This window comes from Aythya ferina (assembly GCF_964211825.1).
Source record: "Aythya ferina genome assembly, chromosome: 32".
In the NCBI taxonomy this organism is placed as follows: domain Eukaryota; kingdom Metazoa; phylum Chordata; class Aves; order Anseriformes; family Anatidae; genus Aythya; species Aythya ferina.
The window spans coordinates 1,598,037-1,613,362 of NC_140329.1; the positions used below are offsets into that span (position 1 = coordinate 1,598,037).

A 15,326-nucleotide genomic window follows, 5' to 3' on the forward strand; every position below is an offset into this window, starting at 1 on the left:
TTAGGTCAGCTGCCCTAGTGATGTTTCTCTCCTCACTTTTTGCCCACCCCCTAGGAGGGTTAGAGAAAGGCCCAATGCTGTGCCACTGCTGCTCAGCAGTAGACACAACACTGGTGTGATAACACTGCTGTTCCAGCTACAAGTGCAGAGTACGGCACTGAATGGGCTGCTGCCGGGAAAGTTAACATTCCAGCCAGACCCAGTACAACCTCCACCCCTTATTCCATAACATTTGTGTCACACTCAGATCCCCATACTTTAGCATACAAGCATTCTCATCATTATCCCTTGTCCTTTAACAGGACAAGGATTTAACAGGACAGGATTAATAGGCAGGTCTATCTTTTCATTCCATAGGTCTTTCTTGGAAAATGTTCATAAGAACTGTTGATGATTAGGTCTTCATCTGCCAAAGTGGCCACTCAAGGCAGGCGGAGTTGGATGTCTGGACACCAGCACCAGCTTAGCTCAAGTCCTTGTTGCACTGCCCGGCTCCTTGCAAAGTTGACCTGTCGTTGATCCTACAGCATCTTCCTACAACATATAACTTAGATTATAGATTAGTTTTCTCTCAATGTCAAATCTCCTTGAGGCACACACTTGATACCCCATTCTTTTGCATGACCCACCAGGTATACCCTGGTCCTTGGGCGAAGACAATCCCACGAGTGGGTTTGCCTTTTCCCGAGGCAGGAGCAACCCACACTGCCTTCCCCATCCACCTTCCTATATGCACTACGGGAACCTTAGCTCCTTTCACAGTGTGTAGGGGTTTTGTTTTGGCAGGACCAGCACGGCTGTCAGACCCCCTATTGTTAACTAGCCAAGTGGCCTCTGGTAGATTTGTGTCCCATTGTTTCCACGTCCCAGCACCTAATGCTCGTAACATAGTCTTTAACAGTTCGTTGTACCTCTCAACCTTCCCAGAGGCTTGTGGGTGGTAAGGGATGTGGTACACCCACTCAATACCATGCCTCTTTGCCCAGGAGGTAACAAGATTGTTTCGGAAATGACTCCCATTGTCAGACTCAATTCTCTCTGGTGTACCATGACGCCACAATACTTGTCTTTCCAGGCCCAAGATAGTGTTTCGGGCCGTGGCATGGTTTACAGGGTATGTTTCCAGCCACCCAGTAGTTGCTTCTACCATGGTGAGTATGTACCGTTTGCCTTGGTGAGTTTTTGGGAGTGGTCCGATATAGTCAATTTGCCAGGCCTCACCATATTGAAACCCTAACCATCTCCCCCTGTTCCAGGGAGATCTTACCTTCATGGCTTTCTTGATTGCAGCACAGGTCTCACACTCATGGGTAACCTGTGTGATGGCCTCAATGGTCAAGTCCACCCCTCGATCACGAGCCCATCTGTAAGTGGCATCTCTCCCCAGATGTCCTGATGTTTCATGGGCCCATCGAGCTACAAACAGCTCACCCTTACGTTCCCAGTCTAGGTCCACCTGAGCCACTTCAATTTTCGAAGCTCGATCCACTTCTTTGTTGTTCTGATGTTCTTCAGTAGTGCGACTCTTGGGCATGTGGGCATCTACATGACGTACTTTAACATCCAGGTTTTCTACCCGGGCAGCAATATCTTGCCACAGGGTAGCAGCCCAGATAGGCTTACCTCTGCGCTGCCAGTTGCTCTCTTTCCATTGCTGCAGCCACCCCCACAGAGCATTTGCCACCATCCATGAGTCAGTATAAAGATACAATACTGGCCAATTTTCTCTTTCGGCGATATCTAGGGCTAGTTGTATGGCTTTTACTTCTGCATACTGACTCGACTCACCTTCCCCTTCCATGGCTTCCACAACTCGTCGTATGGGATTCCACACAGCAGCTTTCCATTTCCGATGGCTCCCTATCACACGGCAGGATCCGTCAGTAAACAACGCATACTGCTTTCTGTCTTCTGGCAACTCATTGTATGGTGGTGCCTCTTCAGCACGGGTTACCTCTTCTGTTGGCACTCCGAAATCTCTGCCTTCCGGCCAGTCCATAATCTCTTCCAGGATTCCTGGGCGATTAGGTTTTCCCATTCGAGCCCGCTGTGTAACTAACGCTATCCACTTACTCCATGTAGCATCAGTTGCATGGTGTGTAGTGGGAATTTTCTCTTTGAACATCCAATGTAACACAGGTAGCCGCGGTGCCAAGAGGAGCTGTGCCTCTGTACCCACAACTTCTGAAGCAGCTCGAACACCCTCATATGCTGTGAGTATTTCTTTTTCAGTTGGGGTGTAATTGGCTTCTGATCCTCGATAGCCCCGACTCCAGAAGCCCAGAGGTCGACCTCGAGTTTCTTCTGGGGTTTTCTGCCAAAGGCTCCAGGTGAGCCCATGCTCCCCAGCTGCAGTGTACAGTATATTTTGCACAGCTGGTCCAGTACGGACAGGCCCAAGGGCTACTGCACGAGCTATTTCTTGTTTGATTTGTTCAAATGCCTGTTGTTACTCAGGGCCCCACTCAAAATAGTTTCTCTTTCGAGTCACTCAATATAGAGGACTCACAAGCTGACTATAGCCTGGCACATGCATTCTCCAGAATCCCACGAGGCCTAGGAAAGCTTGCGTTTCCTTTTTGCTAGTTGGCGGAGACATTGCTGTTATTTTATTGATCACATCCATTGGAATATGGCGACGTCCATCCTGCCATTTTACCCCCAAGAACTGCATTTCCTGTGTAGGCCCCTTGACCTTGCTCTTTTTAATGGCAAAACCAGCTTTCAGGAGAATTTGGATTATTTTCTTCCCTTTCTCAAAAACTTCTTCTGCTGTGTTGCCCCACACGAGGATGTCGTCAATGTACTGAAGGTGCTCAGGAGCTCCCCCTTGCTCCAGTGCAGACTGGATCAGTCCATGGCAAATGGTAGGGCTGTGTTTCCACCCCTGGGGCAGCCGATTCCAGGTGTATTGGATGCCCCTCCAAGTGAAAGCAAACTGTGGCCTGCATGCTGCTGCCAAAGGGATGGAGAAAAATGCATTAGCAATATCAATTGTGGTGTACCACTTGGCTGCCTTTGACTCTAGTTCGTACTGAAGTTCTAGCATGTCCGGCACTGCAGCACTCAGCGGTGGCGTGACTTCATTCAGGCCTCGATAGTCCACTGTTAGCCTCCACTCCCCATTAGACTTTCGTACTGGCCATATAGGACTATTAAAGGGTGAGCGAGTCTTGCTGATTACTTCCTGACTCTCTAGTCGGTGAACCAACTCATGGATGGGAATCAGGGAGTCTCGGTTGGTGCGATATTGCCGTCGGTGCACCATTGTAGTAGCAATTGGTACCTGTTGTTCTTCAACCTTCAGCAATCCTACAACAGAAGGGTCTTCTGAAAGGCCAGGCAGGGTAGACAGCTGCCTAATCTTCTCTGTGCTCAAAGCAGCTATGCCAAAAGCCCACCGATATCCTTTTGGATCCTTGAAGTACCCTCTCTTGAGATAGTCAATGCCAAGGATACACGGAGCCTCTGGGCCAGTCACAATGGGATGCTTTTGCCACTCATTCCCAGTTAGACTCACTTCAGCTTCCAGTACAGATAGTTGTTGGGATCCCCCTGTCACTCCAGAGATACAGGTGAGTTCTGTCCCTTGGTAGCCTGATGGCATTAAGGTACATTGTGTGCCAGTGTCCACTAAAGCTTTGTATTCTTGTGGTTCTGATGTTCCAGGCCATCAGATCCACACAGTCCAATAAATCCGGTTATCCCTCTCCTCTACCTGGCCAGAGGCAGGGCCCCTCTAGTCCTGGCTGGAGCGTCTGCCACTTAATTCTTGCAAATGAGAGGTAGAGGTCCCTTCATCAGGGTCAAGAATAACATCAGCTCTTCTACTGCCTCTGGGGTACTGCCCAATAGAAACTGGAGCAGCATTTCTCTTAGGAGCCCCTCTTCTTGCTGCTGTATTTCCTTTCAGTTCACTTACCCGAGCAGCTAGGGTTGAAGTAGGTACACCATCCCATTTCCTCATATCTTCCCCATGGTCACGCAGATAAAACCACAAGTTGCCACGTGGTGTACGTCTTGGGTACTCTCTCTCTTGAGCAGGCGAATGCTGATTCTTAGTGGCTGAAGTATCATTCTGTCTAAATGAGGGGGAATATACTTGTTCCACGAGCTGGTCAAGTCCTTTAGACAGTTTCTCCACAGCTGAGACACAGGACTGTAGCGGAGCAGAGAGATTGTCTTCATATTTTTGAAGCTGGCAGGACAGATCATACATTGTTGGTCCTATCCCCTCATCCCAGCGAATTGCTGCCAGGGTACTGGCATGTGCTGATGGTGCACTCCGCACAAATTTACGCCACATGGATGTTGTGCACTGGACTTCATCGGGGACTTGAGGTGTCTGGGCATTGTCCAAATCACTATAAATCATCTCCTGCACAGCTAATTCCCGCAGATGCTGGAGACCTTTATCCACAGTGGTCCACTTGCCTATGTGATATACAATATCTTATGGGGATATCTTTCTTTGATAGCTGCCAGGAGTCGTCTCCAGAGGCTGAGGGCCTGTGCTCCTCTCCCGATTACTTTGTCAATTACCATCTCCCTAAAGAGGGATCCCAGCTGCTTGGCTTCATTGCCTTCTAATTGTAGGCTATTGGCCCCAGCATCAAAGCAGCCAGGTGAGGATGTGTTCACCTGGGCATCGACCATAATCCTTTCGTATTTCTCACATCTCACTCAGGGATAAGGATCGAGTGATTTCTGATTCCTTTATGATTTCCGTCTCTTCTTCCTGCTGTTTTTGTGATGGCTCTGCTTTAGAGGTGCCTGCCATTTCCCCTTCTCCCTCCTTCTTAGGAGAGCCTTCTTCCCTTACTAAACGAGCTGACCTCCGTTTCCATTGTTTTGACTTGACTATGGGGGCGACTGATACCATAGTCGGTTGGTCCTCTGGGTCAGCCACAGCATGTGTTACTTGGTCATCAGATTCAGAGACTTCCTCCCTCTCTTCAAGTTGCTGGATGATGTTAAACGGTGTTCGATAGGAATAAGCCAGGACCCAGCACAATGCTGCAAGCTGTCGTTCTCCAGCATTATCAGGGTCAGGACATACAACTCTTACACATTCTACCAAGTTTTTAGGATTTAGCACTTGCTCAGGGGTGAAGTTCAAAACTATTGGAGGAGACACTCATGACAGGTATCTGCTAACATCTTCCCACACACCTTGCCACTCACCACAAGACTGTTTCGGGACAGATTCCCAAATAAGTTTTTTAAACAATCAACTAATCTTAGAGAGAAAATGAAACCTGTTATTCAAAACTAGAAATAGCAATACATGGGTTACAGATGGATCTTCAAAATACTCCCAAACTGTTGTAATTAGCCCTCTGTGAAAGAAGGGAAAGGTACCATTCCTAATATTATTAATAAACTGGTGTCCAGATGAGAAAAGGAAGGCAGTGTAGTTCTGAATATTCTCTGAAAGATAGTTTCCATGGGACCCAAATGATAACAGCACAGAGCCTGAATTCCAGATTAAACCCATGGTCAGTGCTTGGCAGCACAGCGAATTAAAAACAGTGAACACAGATTGTAGCACTTTGTCAGATCGGATATATAGGAGAAAGGAGAATATGACACGGATTGCATGACATATGAACAAAGGTATTATTATTAACAGGGCAATGAACATGGTTACTAGCAAGCAAGTGTGTTAGTTGTATGCGTTTAATCAATTCTATTGTTATCTCAACCCTTCGAGCCCCACGTTGGGTGCCAAAAAGGACTGTGGTGGTTTTACCGTGCTGGGCAGCTAAAACCCCACAACCGCTCTCTCACTCCCCCTCCTTTAGATGAGGAGGGGGAGAAGTAAAGCAAAGAACAACTCACGGGTTGAGATAAGAATAATTTAATTAAAAGGAAATAATTATAATAATTAAATAAAGACTACCATGAACTAAACAATTTAACTAAGGGGAAATAAAATGGGAAAGGGGAAAAGGGAGGGGAAAAGGAAAAATAAAAAGAAGGGAGGAAAACAAACAAACAAAATAAATGAAGGCTATATGGAAGTGCAGAGGAAAGAAATTACTCTCTACTTCCCACAAATGAGCGATGATTGACCACGTCCCAGATCGGTGTTATAACTATATTTCTGGATAACATTCCGTGGGGTAGCCACATTCTACAGATTACTAATGACGACTTAGCTCTGTTGCTGGGCAGGAGTGCAGAGACGCAGATTACACTGCCAAATGACCACTGGCAGGCTCTTTCACAAACAGCTTCTAAGGTTGCAGCTGGCACTGCCTGCAGCCGTATAGCAGACGTTACATTCTCTTTCCTAACTAGTAATCATGTGTCTCATCCATTTGTGGTGAATGGTCAGTGGCAAAAAGAAAAGGGGGAGAGTAAGGGGCGACAAAGACAGAAATGGTACCAGGAGGATGCCACTGACACTAACAGCACGGGTAATAGGAGTAGTATAAGTGACACAGGTGTGGGGCGGCGGCGGGCACTGCCGCGCTGCGGGGCGCTCTGCCTGCTGCTCGCCCTCGCTGGCCTGTGCACTGCTGCCGACGGTGCTAGAGCAAAATGTGAAGACTGCTCAGAAGGCAGTGATGAGAGTGCTTGTGTGAAGAAGACGTGTGCTGAATCTGACTTTGTGTGCAACAGTGGTCAGTGTGTGCCAAACAGATGGCAGTGTGATGGGGATCCGGACTGTGAAAATGGGTCTGATGAGAGTGCTGAGCTGTGTCATATGAGAACATGCCAGGTAAATGAAATCAGCTGTGGTCCTCAGTCAACCCAGTGTATCCCAGCGTCCTGGAAATGTGATGGTGAAAAAGACTGTGACAGAGATCCTGATTGCAAGGATGGAAGTGGTGAAATTAACTGCCCTTCTCGGACCTGCAGGCCAGACCAGTTCAGATGTGAAGATAGGAACTGTGTCCATGGGAATAGGCAGTGCAGTGGTGTGAGAGACTGTCTGGATGGCACTGATGAAGCAAACTGTAACAATGTTATTCAGTGCTCTGGACCTGGCAAATTCAAGTGCAGAAGTGGAGAATGCATAGATATCGATAAAGTGTGTAACCAGCAGAGAGACTGCAAGGACTGGGGTGATGAGCCCCTGAAGGAATGCATCATAAATGAATGTGACTGTCCAGCTGGGTTTGAGTTTGTAGACAAGAGAAACTGTGGAGATATTGATGAATGCCAAAACCCTGGTATCTGTAGTCAAATCTGTATCAACCTGAAAGGTGGCTACAAATGTGAATGCAGCCATGGCTATCAGATGAATCCTGCTACAGGAACCTGGAAAGGGCCATACCAGTACAAAAATACAAATAACACCTGTGATTACAATGACACTGCTAAGCAGGGTTTAGGGGTTTATAGCATGGAGACAAGGGGTAACAACTACAGTGTTTGGAACAATTGTACAGCTTTGGCCTTACCTCCCGATGTTTTTCTGATTTGTGGGGATAGGGCCTGGCAAGGTATCCCTGCAAATGCTATCAGATGTCCATGTTACTTAGATAAACTCGTTGTATTTGCTCCTAGCTTGTTACAGTTGCGTAACAAGCTCACCAGACATAATTGGGCATTGCTTGCACCAGATTGCAATGATAATGTTGAATTGTGTGGGGTTGCAGCTAGAGCGGCATTGGCAATTTTAGTGCCTGGAGTGTGTGATAAATTAGTAGGGGTTTGTTCATTGTCCTTGAGAATTTAAAGAATCTATTGAAGAGATAAGGTTTCACAACTCACGGCATTGTAACATGCGGACAAATGGGGAAGGGGGGTTGGGTGAACATCCTTGTTAAAACAAAGATTTTGTAAGATACCACCCACCCACCGCAAGGCATCCTGTTTTGCCCCCACCTGAACATAAGCACCACGCATGATCACCGGAGGAAGAATAACGACCCCCAACAACAGACTGCGCAGTCTCAGGACAGGTCTCGACAAGTCGACAAGTCTACAGGTCTCGACAAGTCGACAGGTCTCGACAGGTCTCGACAAGTCCCGACAAGCCGGAACTTCAATGCTATAAAACAGCAACACTGGAAAGGGGAAGTTGCGTGCCGTGGTGGAGCGGAGACTCCCCAGCCGCCCAGCGCTGTTTTGCTTGTGTCTGCTTACTTGATTAATAAAATAATTTCAATAGACCAGTAAATTGTGTGGTCTAACTTATAACAGAGTGGCACCTCTGGCCGCACGTAACAACTTAGAAAAATTGGTATGCTGGGCTGAGAAGCAAGCCTATGCCACGACAGAGATACTTGAGGAGATGTTACCAGATCAAAATAGTCTGGGACATGTGCTTTTACAGGATCAAGCTGCTATTGACTACGTGCTTTTGGCTCAAAGGAATGGGTGTGAGGACTTTAAGGGAATGTACTGTTTAAAACTTTTTGATCATAATGAGTCAATTCACAAATCCATTACTTTCCTGAAAGAGCACATGAGAAAGATTCAATATGGTATCAGTCCTTTCAATCAATGGTTCACTGATTTGTTTGAAACAATGCATAGATGGTTACTGGGATTAGTCAAAGAGGGATTAAGGATTCTGTTTGCTGTGGTGTCAATCGTCATTGCATGTGGTATTGTGATAAGTGTGGTTAAAGGGTTACTTGCAAAAATGTTATATTGGGCATGGTTTGCTCAAAAAAGAAAAAAAAAAGGGGGGGGAATTGTTGAGGGATTTTTGAAACAGCAAAAATCCCATGGCTTACTGTAGCTGAGCAAACCAAGCTACCAGGGCAACTATGAGAAGTTCCCATGACAGTGTTCCCACATCGCCCAATTGAGGAATTCAGAAAAATATTGTTACCAGTAGCTGGCTTCAAGGACAAGGTCTATGTGACTGCTAATCACAAGGGGGTTGTTTTCTTGCAGGTGGGGTTGTTTTCTTGTAGTTGTTTTTCTGAGTGCTTTTGACCAATAATCTTGTGTGAAACACTGTCCGCCCCTGTTAAGTTCACTATAAAAGTTAGGCTATTCGGGCAATAAAATGGAGCATGATCTGACTCTACTGGTGTCTGTCGTGCTTTCGGCCGTGCTTCCTGCAACACAAGTGAGTTGGAATTATATGATCCATAAGGTACTTTTATACCCAAACTTTTTTGAGATTCTGTAAATATGAAACACAGCACTGTACCAGCTACTAGGAAGAAAAATTTACTCTATTGCAGCCAAAACTAGGATAATATCCACCCCACATTCCATAGCATGTCTGCCGTGCTCTGGTCTGACTCTTTCCAGTTAATCACCACCACCTTTCCTGTCTTCTGATATACACACAAAAATGTTATTATTAGTCTGTTAATTAGTGTCTATAACATTAACTTTAACATTAAGAAGAACAATAATAATGTCTTCCTTTTGTGTCTTATGAAACTGTCTTTACATCAACCCATGAAATTTTACGTTTTTTTTCCTCCCAGTTCTCTCCTCCATCCATTCATTGGATGAATAGCTTTGTAGTGCTGAACTGCCCGCAGAGTCAAACCACAGCAAGTCTGCTTGGTGCCTAGCATGGAGCACAAAGGTTGAGATGCCAGATCTCACCACAGCATTTTAAAAGTAAATTGTTATAAACATCAGATCAGTTTAACAGTCGCTGATCACAATGTTGATCTTTTTGGTCTGGGGTCTGTTGTGCTTCTTTTCAGAATTGTGTTGCATAGTACATTACTGACTGTCTGTCTTCCATGTCATGCCGTTCATTAATTCTGGGGGCTTGTCTATGGTTACTGCCTTGCTGTATTGGATAACACTACTGATAGAATAAAATTATTGCTGCCTCCATAACTCGGGAACCATCTCTTCAGCTCTTAGAAATTATTTAGAATTACACTCTTTTATACTCTTTGCCTTTTCTCCTCGAGAGTAAATCTATGCAGGGTGGGTGGTGATGGTGAGTGGAACTGGGATGGACAGTGGGGGATGCTTTTCACCACTTCTTCCCTCTCCCTTTCTCCTGCACCTCCCCCTTCTCCTCCAGGACAGGTATATAGCCTGTCCAAAGCCACTCCAAACCCTGCAACAGGCCCTGCAGGCACTCCAGCTCCTTAGGTGGGCCCAAAGTTAAACTGACACATGTGACAGGCCCTATAGCTACTCCCAAACCTGCGATAGGCACTGCAGCCACTCCAACTCATCCAAAAGGCCCTGCAGCCAGAACAACTCCTGTGATGGACCCTGCAGCCTCTCCAGCACCTGCAATGGGTTCCATGGCTGGGCCGGAGAACCAGCCTGTGCCAGTAGCGGTTGCCTCTACATGCAAGAGAAAACAATGGGTGTGAAAGTCAGTTTTTCTTTAGAGAGGAAAGAAACTCCTACCCGGACAAGAAAGAAGGAAGAAGATGAGGCATGAGGCAGGTTTCTCCAAAGTTGGGCCATCTTGGAAGCAGGAGGACAAAGAAGAAGAGATTATATAAACATCAGAAACCAAGCGATCCCTTTCCCAGGGTAAGCTATGAGATATGGGAAAATATTTAAGCCATCATGTCGGTGAGCACATTGTCAGTTGGCTGCTCCCGTGGGGGGAGAACAGGGCCAATAGCCTGGAATTAGAGGGCAGGGAAGCCAAGCAGACAGAATCCCCCTCTAGGGAAGGGGTGATTGACAAAGCCATTGGAAAAGGGCACAAGGAACTTACTCCCATCATGCTTGAAGGAAAGGTCTCCCTTGAAGGAAGATCTTGTATGTCAACCAGGAAAGTGGAGCACCAAGCAGAGGGGTATTCGGTACCTGAGGAAATTAGGCAAGCTGAAGGCCATTTGTAGAAACCTAGATAACAAACAGCTATCCAAAGATCCAGATGAAGTCAAGTGCACATGACCCATTTGGCAGGAGTTTGTACAGAGCACACCATCATCGTATGCCAACCCATTGGCAGTAATGACCAGGAAAGACCAAGAGGAACCCATGGTGGATGAATTGGCTAGCCAACTGTGGCATTACAAAGAAAGTCTCTCTTCTTCCCTATGGGCCTGTGTCTCGTCCAGAAAGAAACTTTCCCAAGAGGTCCAACAGCTCCAAGAGAATATAGCTTCCTCCCCACCTGCACGAACCAATAGCTCAGATATCAGCTGTAAGCATCCCTCTGCTCAAGAAAGGTGACATAGTGGGTACATACCAGTTTCTATCCTGTGCTTTTGACTGTGTGACCATGGAGAGTCCATGAGGAAATGCGATGCAAAAATTGACCTCCACCTTAGAGGCACGGATACATGAAGCACAAGGAAAAACATTATCAAAAAGTGGTTCTTCTGAGACTCTTGCTGCTCCAATTTCTAGTGGGTAATCCTCCAAACAGAGTAAAGAATACTATGAGCAGGACTAGAGGGGCACAGCTTTCACCCTGGGGGAGGGAGAGGACAATCAGGTATATTGGACTTTGAGGATTATTGGCCTGGCACATCAAACCCAAGACTTAACTGTACAGGAGGCTGAAGTGAGTCTAACGGGGAAAGAGTGGAAAATGCAACGCATTGGGACTGGCCTGGAGGCTGTGTAACCTTGGTTTAGACTACTTCAGGAGCGGGTACTTCAAAGGTCCACAAGGGTATTGGTGGGCTTATGGCATAGCTGTCTTGGAGACGGAGGACAGGAAAAAGTTGTCTACCTTGCCCACTCTTTCACAGGACCCTTCTGCTGTGGAGGTGCTGATGGCCAACGAGCAGCAGGTGCCAATCGCTACCATAACAGTGCACCTGAGGCAATATTGCACTAACAGAGACCCTGATTCCCATCTATGAGCTGGTTCATCAACTGGAGAGCCACGGAGTGATCAGCAATACTCTCTCACCCTTTAATAGTCCAATATAGATATTGCAAAATTCTAATGGTGAGTGGAAGATAATGGTGCACTTCTGTGGCTTGAATGAAGTTCCACCACCACTGAGTGATGCTGTGCCAGGCATGGTAGAACTTCAGTCAGTATGAACTGGAGTCAAAGGCAGCCAAGTGCTATGCCACAATTAATATTGCTAATGCATTTTTCTCCATCCCTTCAGCGGCAGTACGAAAGCCACACTTTGCTTTCACATGGAGGGTTGTCCTGTCCACCTGGAATCCCGTGCCCCAGGGCTGGAAGCACAGCCCTACTTTTGCCATGGGCTGATCCAGACTGCCCTGGAGCACAAGGCAGCTCCTGAACACCTCCAACATACTGATGCCCCATCATATGCGGCAACACAGCAGCAGAACGATTTGAGAAAGGGAAGCAAATGTTCCAAATCATTCTGAAAACCTGTATTGCCCTAAAACAAAGTAAGGACAAGGGACCTGCACACAAGAGCCGAATGCATACTGTCCAGGTTCTGTGGGACCCCTGCTTGGGGAAAGGCTGGGCATCAATCGGTGTGTGATGAGCAATTGCACTGTGCATCACTTGCTTTATGCATATAACAATAATAAAAATAAAGTTTTTTATTATTTATTATTAGTATTGTTACTGTTATTCCTATCTCTTCATTTTCTGTCCTTTTACATTATCTTTATTTCAACCCATTGTCATTTTAGGGGTGGGTGTGAGCTAACAGCTGTGTGGTGCTGAGGTGTCTGACAGGTTAAAGCACAACATGTTTGACAACCACAGTCTGAAAGCACAAATCACCCTTGTAAAAGTCATCCCTCCTGTGTTCAAAGAAGGGCAGTCAGTGATGAATTCAGTCTGCCTCAAACACCACACCCCAGGAGAGATACTGCTGCCTTCAGGAGCTGTCAGCCCTGAGGCCTTGGGGACACCTCGAGGGAGCCCAAGGGCACAGAGCAAGCAAGCAAAATGGGTGCTGTGCTGCTGAGCTGGGCCAGGCTCCTGGGCCCAAGGGGAGCTCCTAGCAAGCGGGCAGCACTGCAGAGAGACAGCTGTGCCCAGGAGCAGCTCCTCTACAGCACAGCAGGGCTCGGGACTCTGACTGCAGGTGACATGGGGAGAGGAGAGAAGGAAAGAGGGCTTGGAGGCAGTGAGGAGTGCAACAACAGAGGGCAGCGTGTGGTAGGACGCATCTGCAGGCTCTTGACACCATGAGGCTCTGGCAGCAGGGCAATGCAGGTGGGGTTGCCAGAGGGGTCTTCTACACATCCGATGGCTGATAGTATCTGTCGGGATGGGTCTCTGTTTCTGAAGTGCTTTAGAGAATGGCATTATGAGGAAGCATTTCAAGAGGAAGATTGACGCTTGGTTTATCTGAAGGGTAAGGCTTTTTCTACAGTCTGTGTTTTGAGATTCCTGCTGTGAAGGGGAGGCAGATTTCATAGTAATGAATTGTTGGGGTTGTACAGCAGATTGAGACTCCTGGAGCATTGCATTGACAAATCAAAGTGCCAGTGATTAACTTTGTGAAGTCCTTTCCCACACCTCAGCCCACAGACTGCACCAACATCATCATTGTGGTCCTCTCAGGTTTTATCCTAGCTGACCTTAGGAGCTGCAAACCCTCTGTGATGCCCAGTGCCCTGTCTTTGAGAGGTGTCTGCAGGCCAAAGCAGAGCACACAGCATTTGCAATGAGCAGGAGCTGCCTCCTCTGCAGGCAGAGCTGCAGCACAGGAGGGTGTGCTGAGTGTCCATCTGTCCCTCCCTGGCCTTGCCTCCCCTGGCAGCAGCACACTGGCATTCCTGCTGGCTTCTCCACCTGGAGAGTGGCTTCTCCACCTGTAGAGTCTCCTTCTCTGGAGATATTCGAGGCCTGTCTGGATGCCTACCTGGGCAGCCTGCTCTAAGGAACTTGCTTTGGCAGGGAGGTTGGACCAGATGATCTCTTGAGGTCCCTTCTAACCCCTGCAATTCTGTGATTCTGGCTGGGGATGGGGTTTCACATGCACATGAAGTGAGCCCTCGGTGTGCTTGGGGAATGGCAAATACAGGGACAGGGTGAGGTGTCTGGAGATGTGCACTCTGAGCCTGGATTCAGCAGTGTCCTGCTTCTTTTCAGGTGAACGTGAGCATAATTATCCTACAGCTCATACACATGCCAGCAGAAGAGACCAGCCTCTATGGACAGACTGGCTGTCCCCTCTGAAAGTACAACCTGAACTAAAGGGACAGTACCTTTGCCTCTGACGATCCACAGGATTTCACTTGGAATGCAGCAGAAGTGCTGAGGATTTATGCCTTACAGACAGTCCTCAGGTGTGGGGGGGCAGCTAGAACATAATATAGAAAATGTAAATCCACCTATGTTCTTCATCTCTTGCTGTAGGTCAGGACTGACTCCTGCAATGCCCAGAGCATAGTGGCCTGCTCCCACGGAGGCCCTAAGGCAGCATCACTAATATGGCATGAAAGGAACCTGCCAAAAGTCTGCGGATATTTGCAGGGGGAGGCTTAAAAGAGAAATGGAAATTATTTCTATCACATAACTCTGTGGTAAATAGTCTTCCTGTGCCTTGGGCAGGACTCCTTGGCAGAACCTGTAAATGTCCAACAGCAGCTCTGTGACTGAGTTCTTCCTGTTGCCATTCGCAGACACGCGCGAGCTGCAGCTCCTGCACTTTGCGCTCTTCCTGGGCATCTACCTGGCTGCCCTCCTGGGCAACGGCCTCATCCTCACCTCTGTAGCCTCTGACCACCGCCTCCACACCCCCATGTACTTCTTCCTCCTCAACCTCGCCCTCATCGACCTGGGCTGCATCTCCACCACTCTGCCCAAAGCCATGGCCAATGCCCTCTGGGACACCAGGGCCATCTCCTATCAAGGCTGTGCTGCACAGGTCTTCTTTCTATTCTTCTTGCTTGGAGCAGAGTATTCCCTTCTCACTGTCATGGCATATGACCGCTACATTGCCATCTGCAAGCCCCTGCACTATGGGAACCTCCTGGGCAGCAGAGCTTGTGCCCAGATGGCAGCAGCTGCCTGGGGCAGTGGCTTTCTCAATGGTGTCCTGCACACAGCCACTACATTTTCCCTGCCCCTCTGCCACGGCAATGCTGTGGACCAGTTCTTCTGTGAAGTCCCCCAGATCCTCAAGCTCTCCTGCTCAGATGCCTACCTCAGAGAATTCTGGGCAATTGTGTTTAGTTTTTCTTTGGGATTTTGTTGTTTTGTTTTCATTGCTCTGTCCTATGTGCAGGTCTTCAGGGCAGTGCTGAGGATGTCCTCTGAGCAGGGCAAGCACAAAGCCTTTTCCACATGCCTCCCTCACCTAGCTGTGGTCTCTCTGACTCTCAGCACTGCCTTGGTTGCCTACCTGAAGCCCCCCTCCATCTCTTCCCCATCCTTGGACACGGTGGTGTCATTTCTGTACTCGGTGGTGCCTCCAGCAGTGAACCCCCTCATCTACAGCATGAGGAACCAGGAACTCAAGGACGCCTTGTGGAAACTCACTGGATACATGCTTCTTTGGCATCAATAG

General features: G+C 47.7%; 1 protein-coding gene across 1 annotated transcript; it reads left to right on the forward strand.

Moving 5' to 3' along the window:
* Positions 1-14,390: 14,390 nt before the first annotated feature.
* Positions 14,391-15,326, forward strand: LOC311425618 (olfactory receptor 14A16-like; the record flags this gene model as incomplete). The annotated part of the gene is made up of 1 exon (XM_084501559.1): positions 14,391-15,326. The coding sequence occupies one exon, from the start codon at positions 14,391-14,393 to the stop codon at positions 15,324-15,326; it is 936 nt and encodes a 311-aa protein (XP_084357685.1).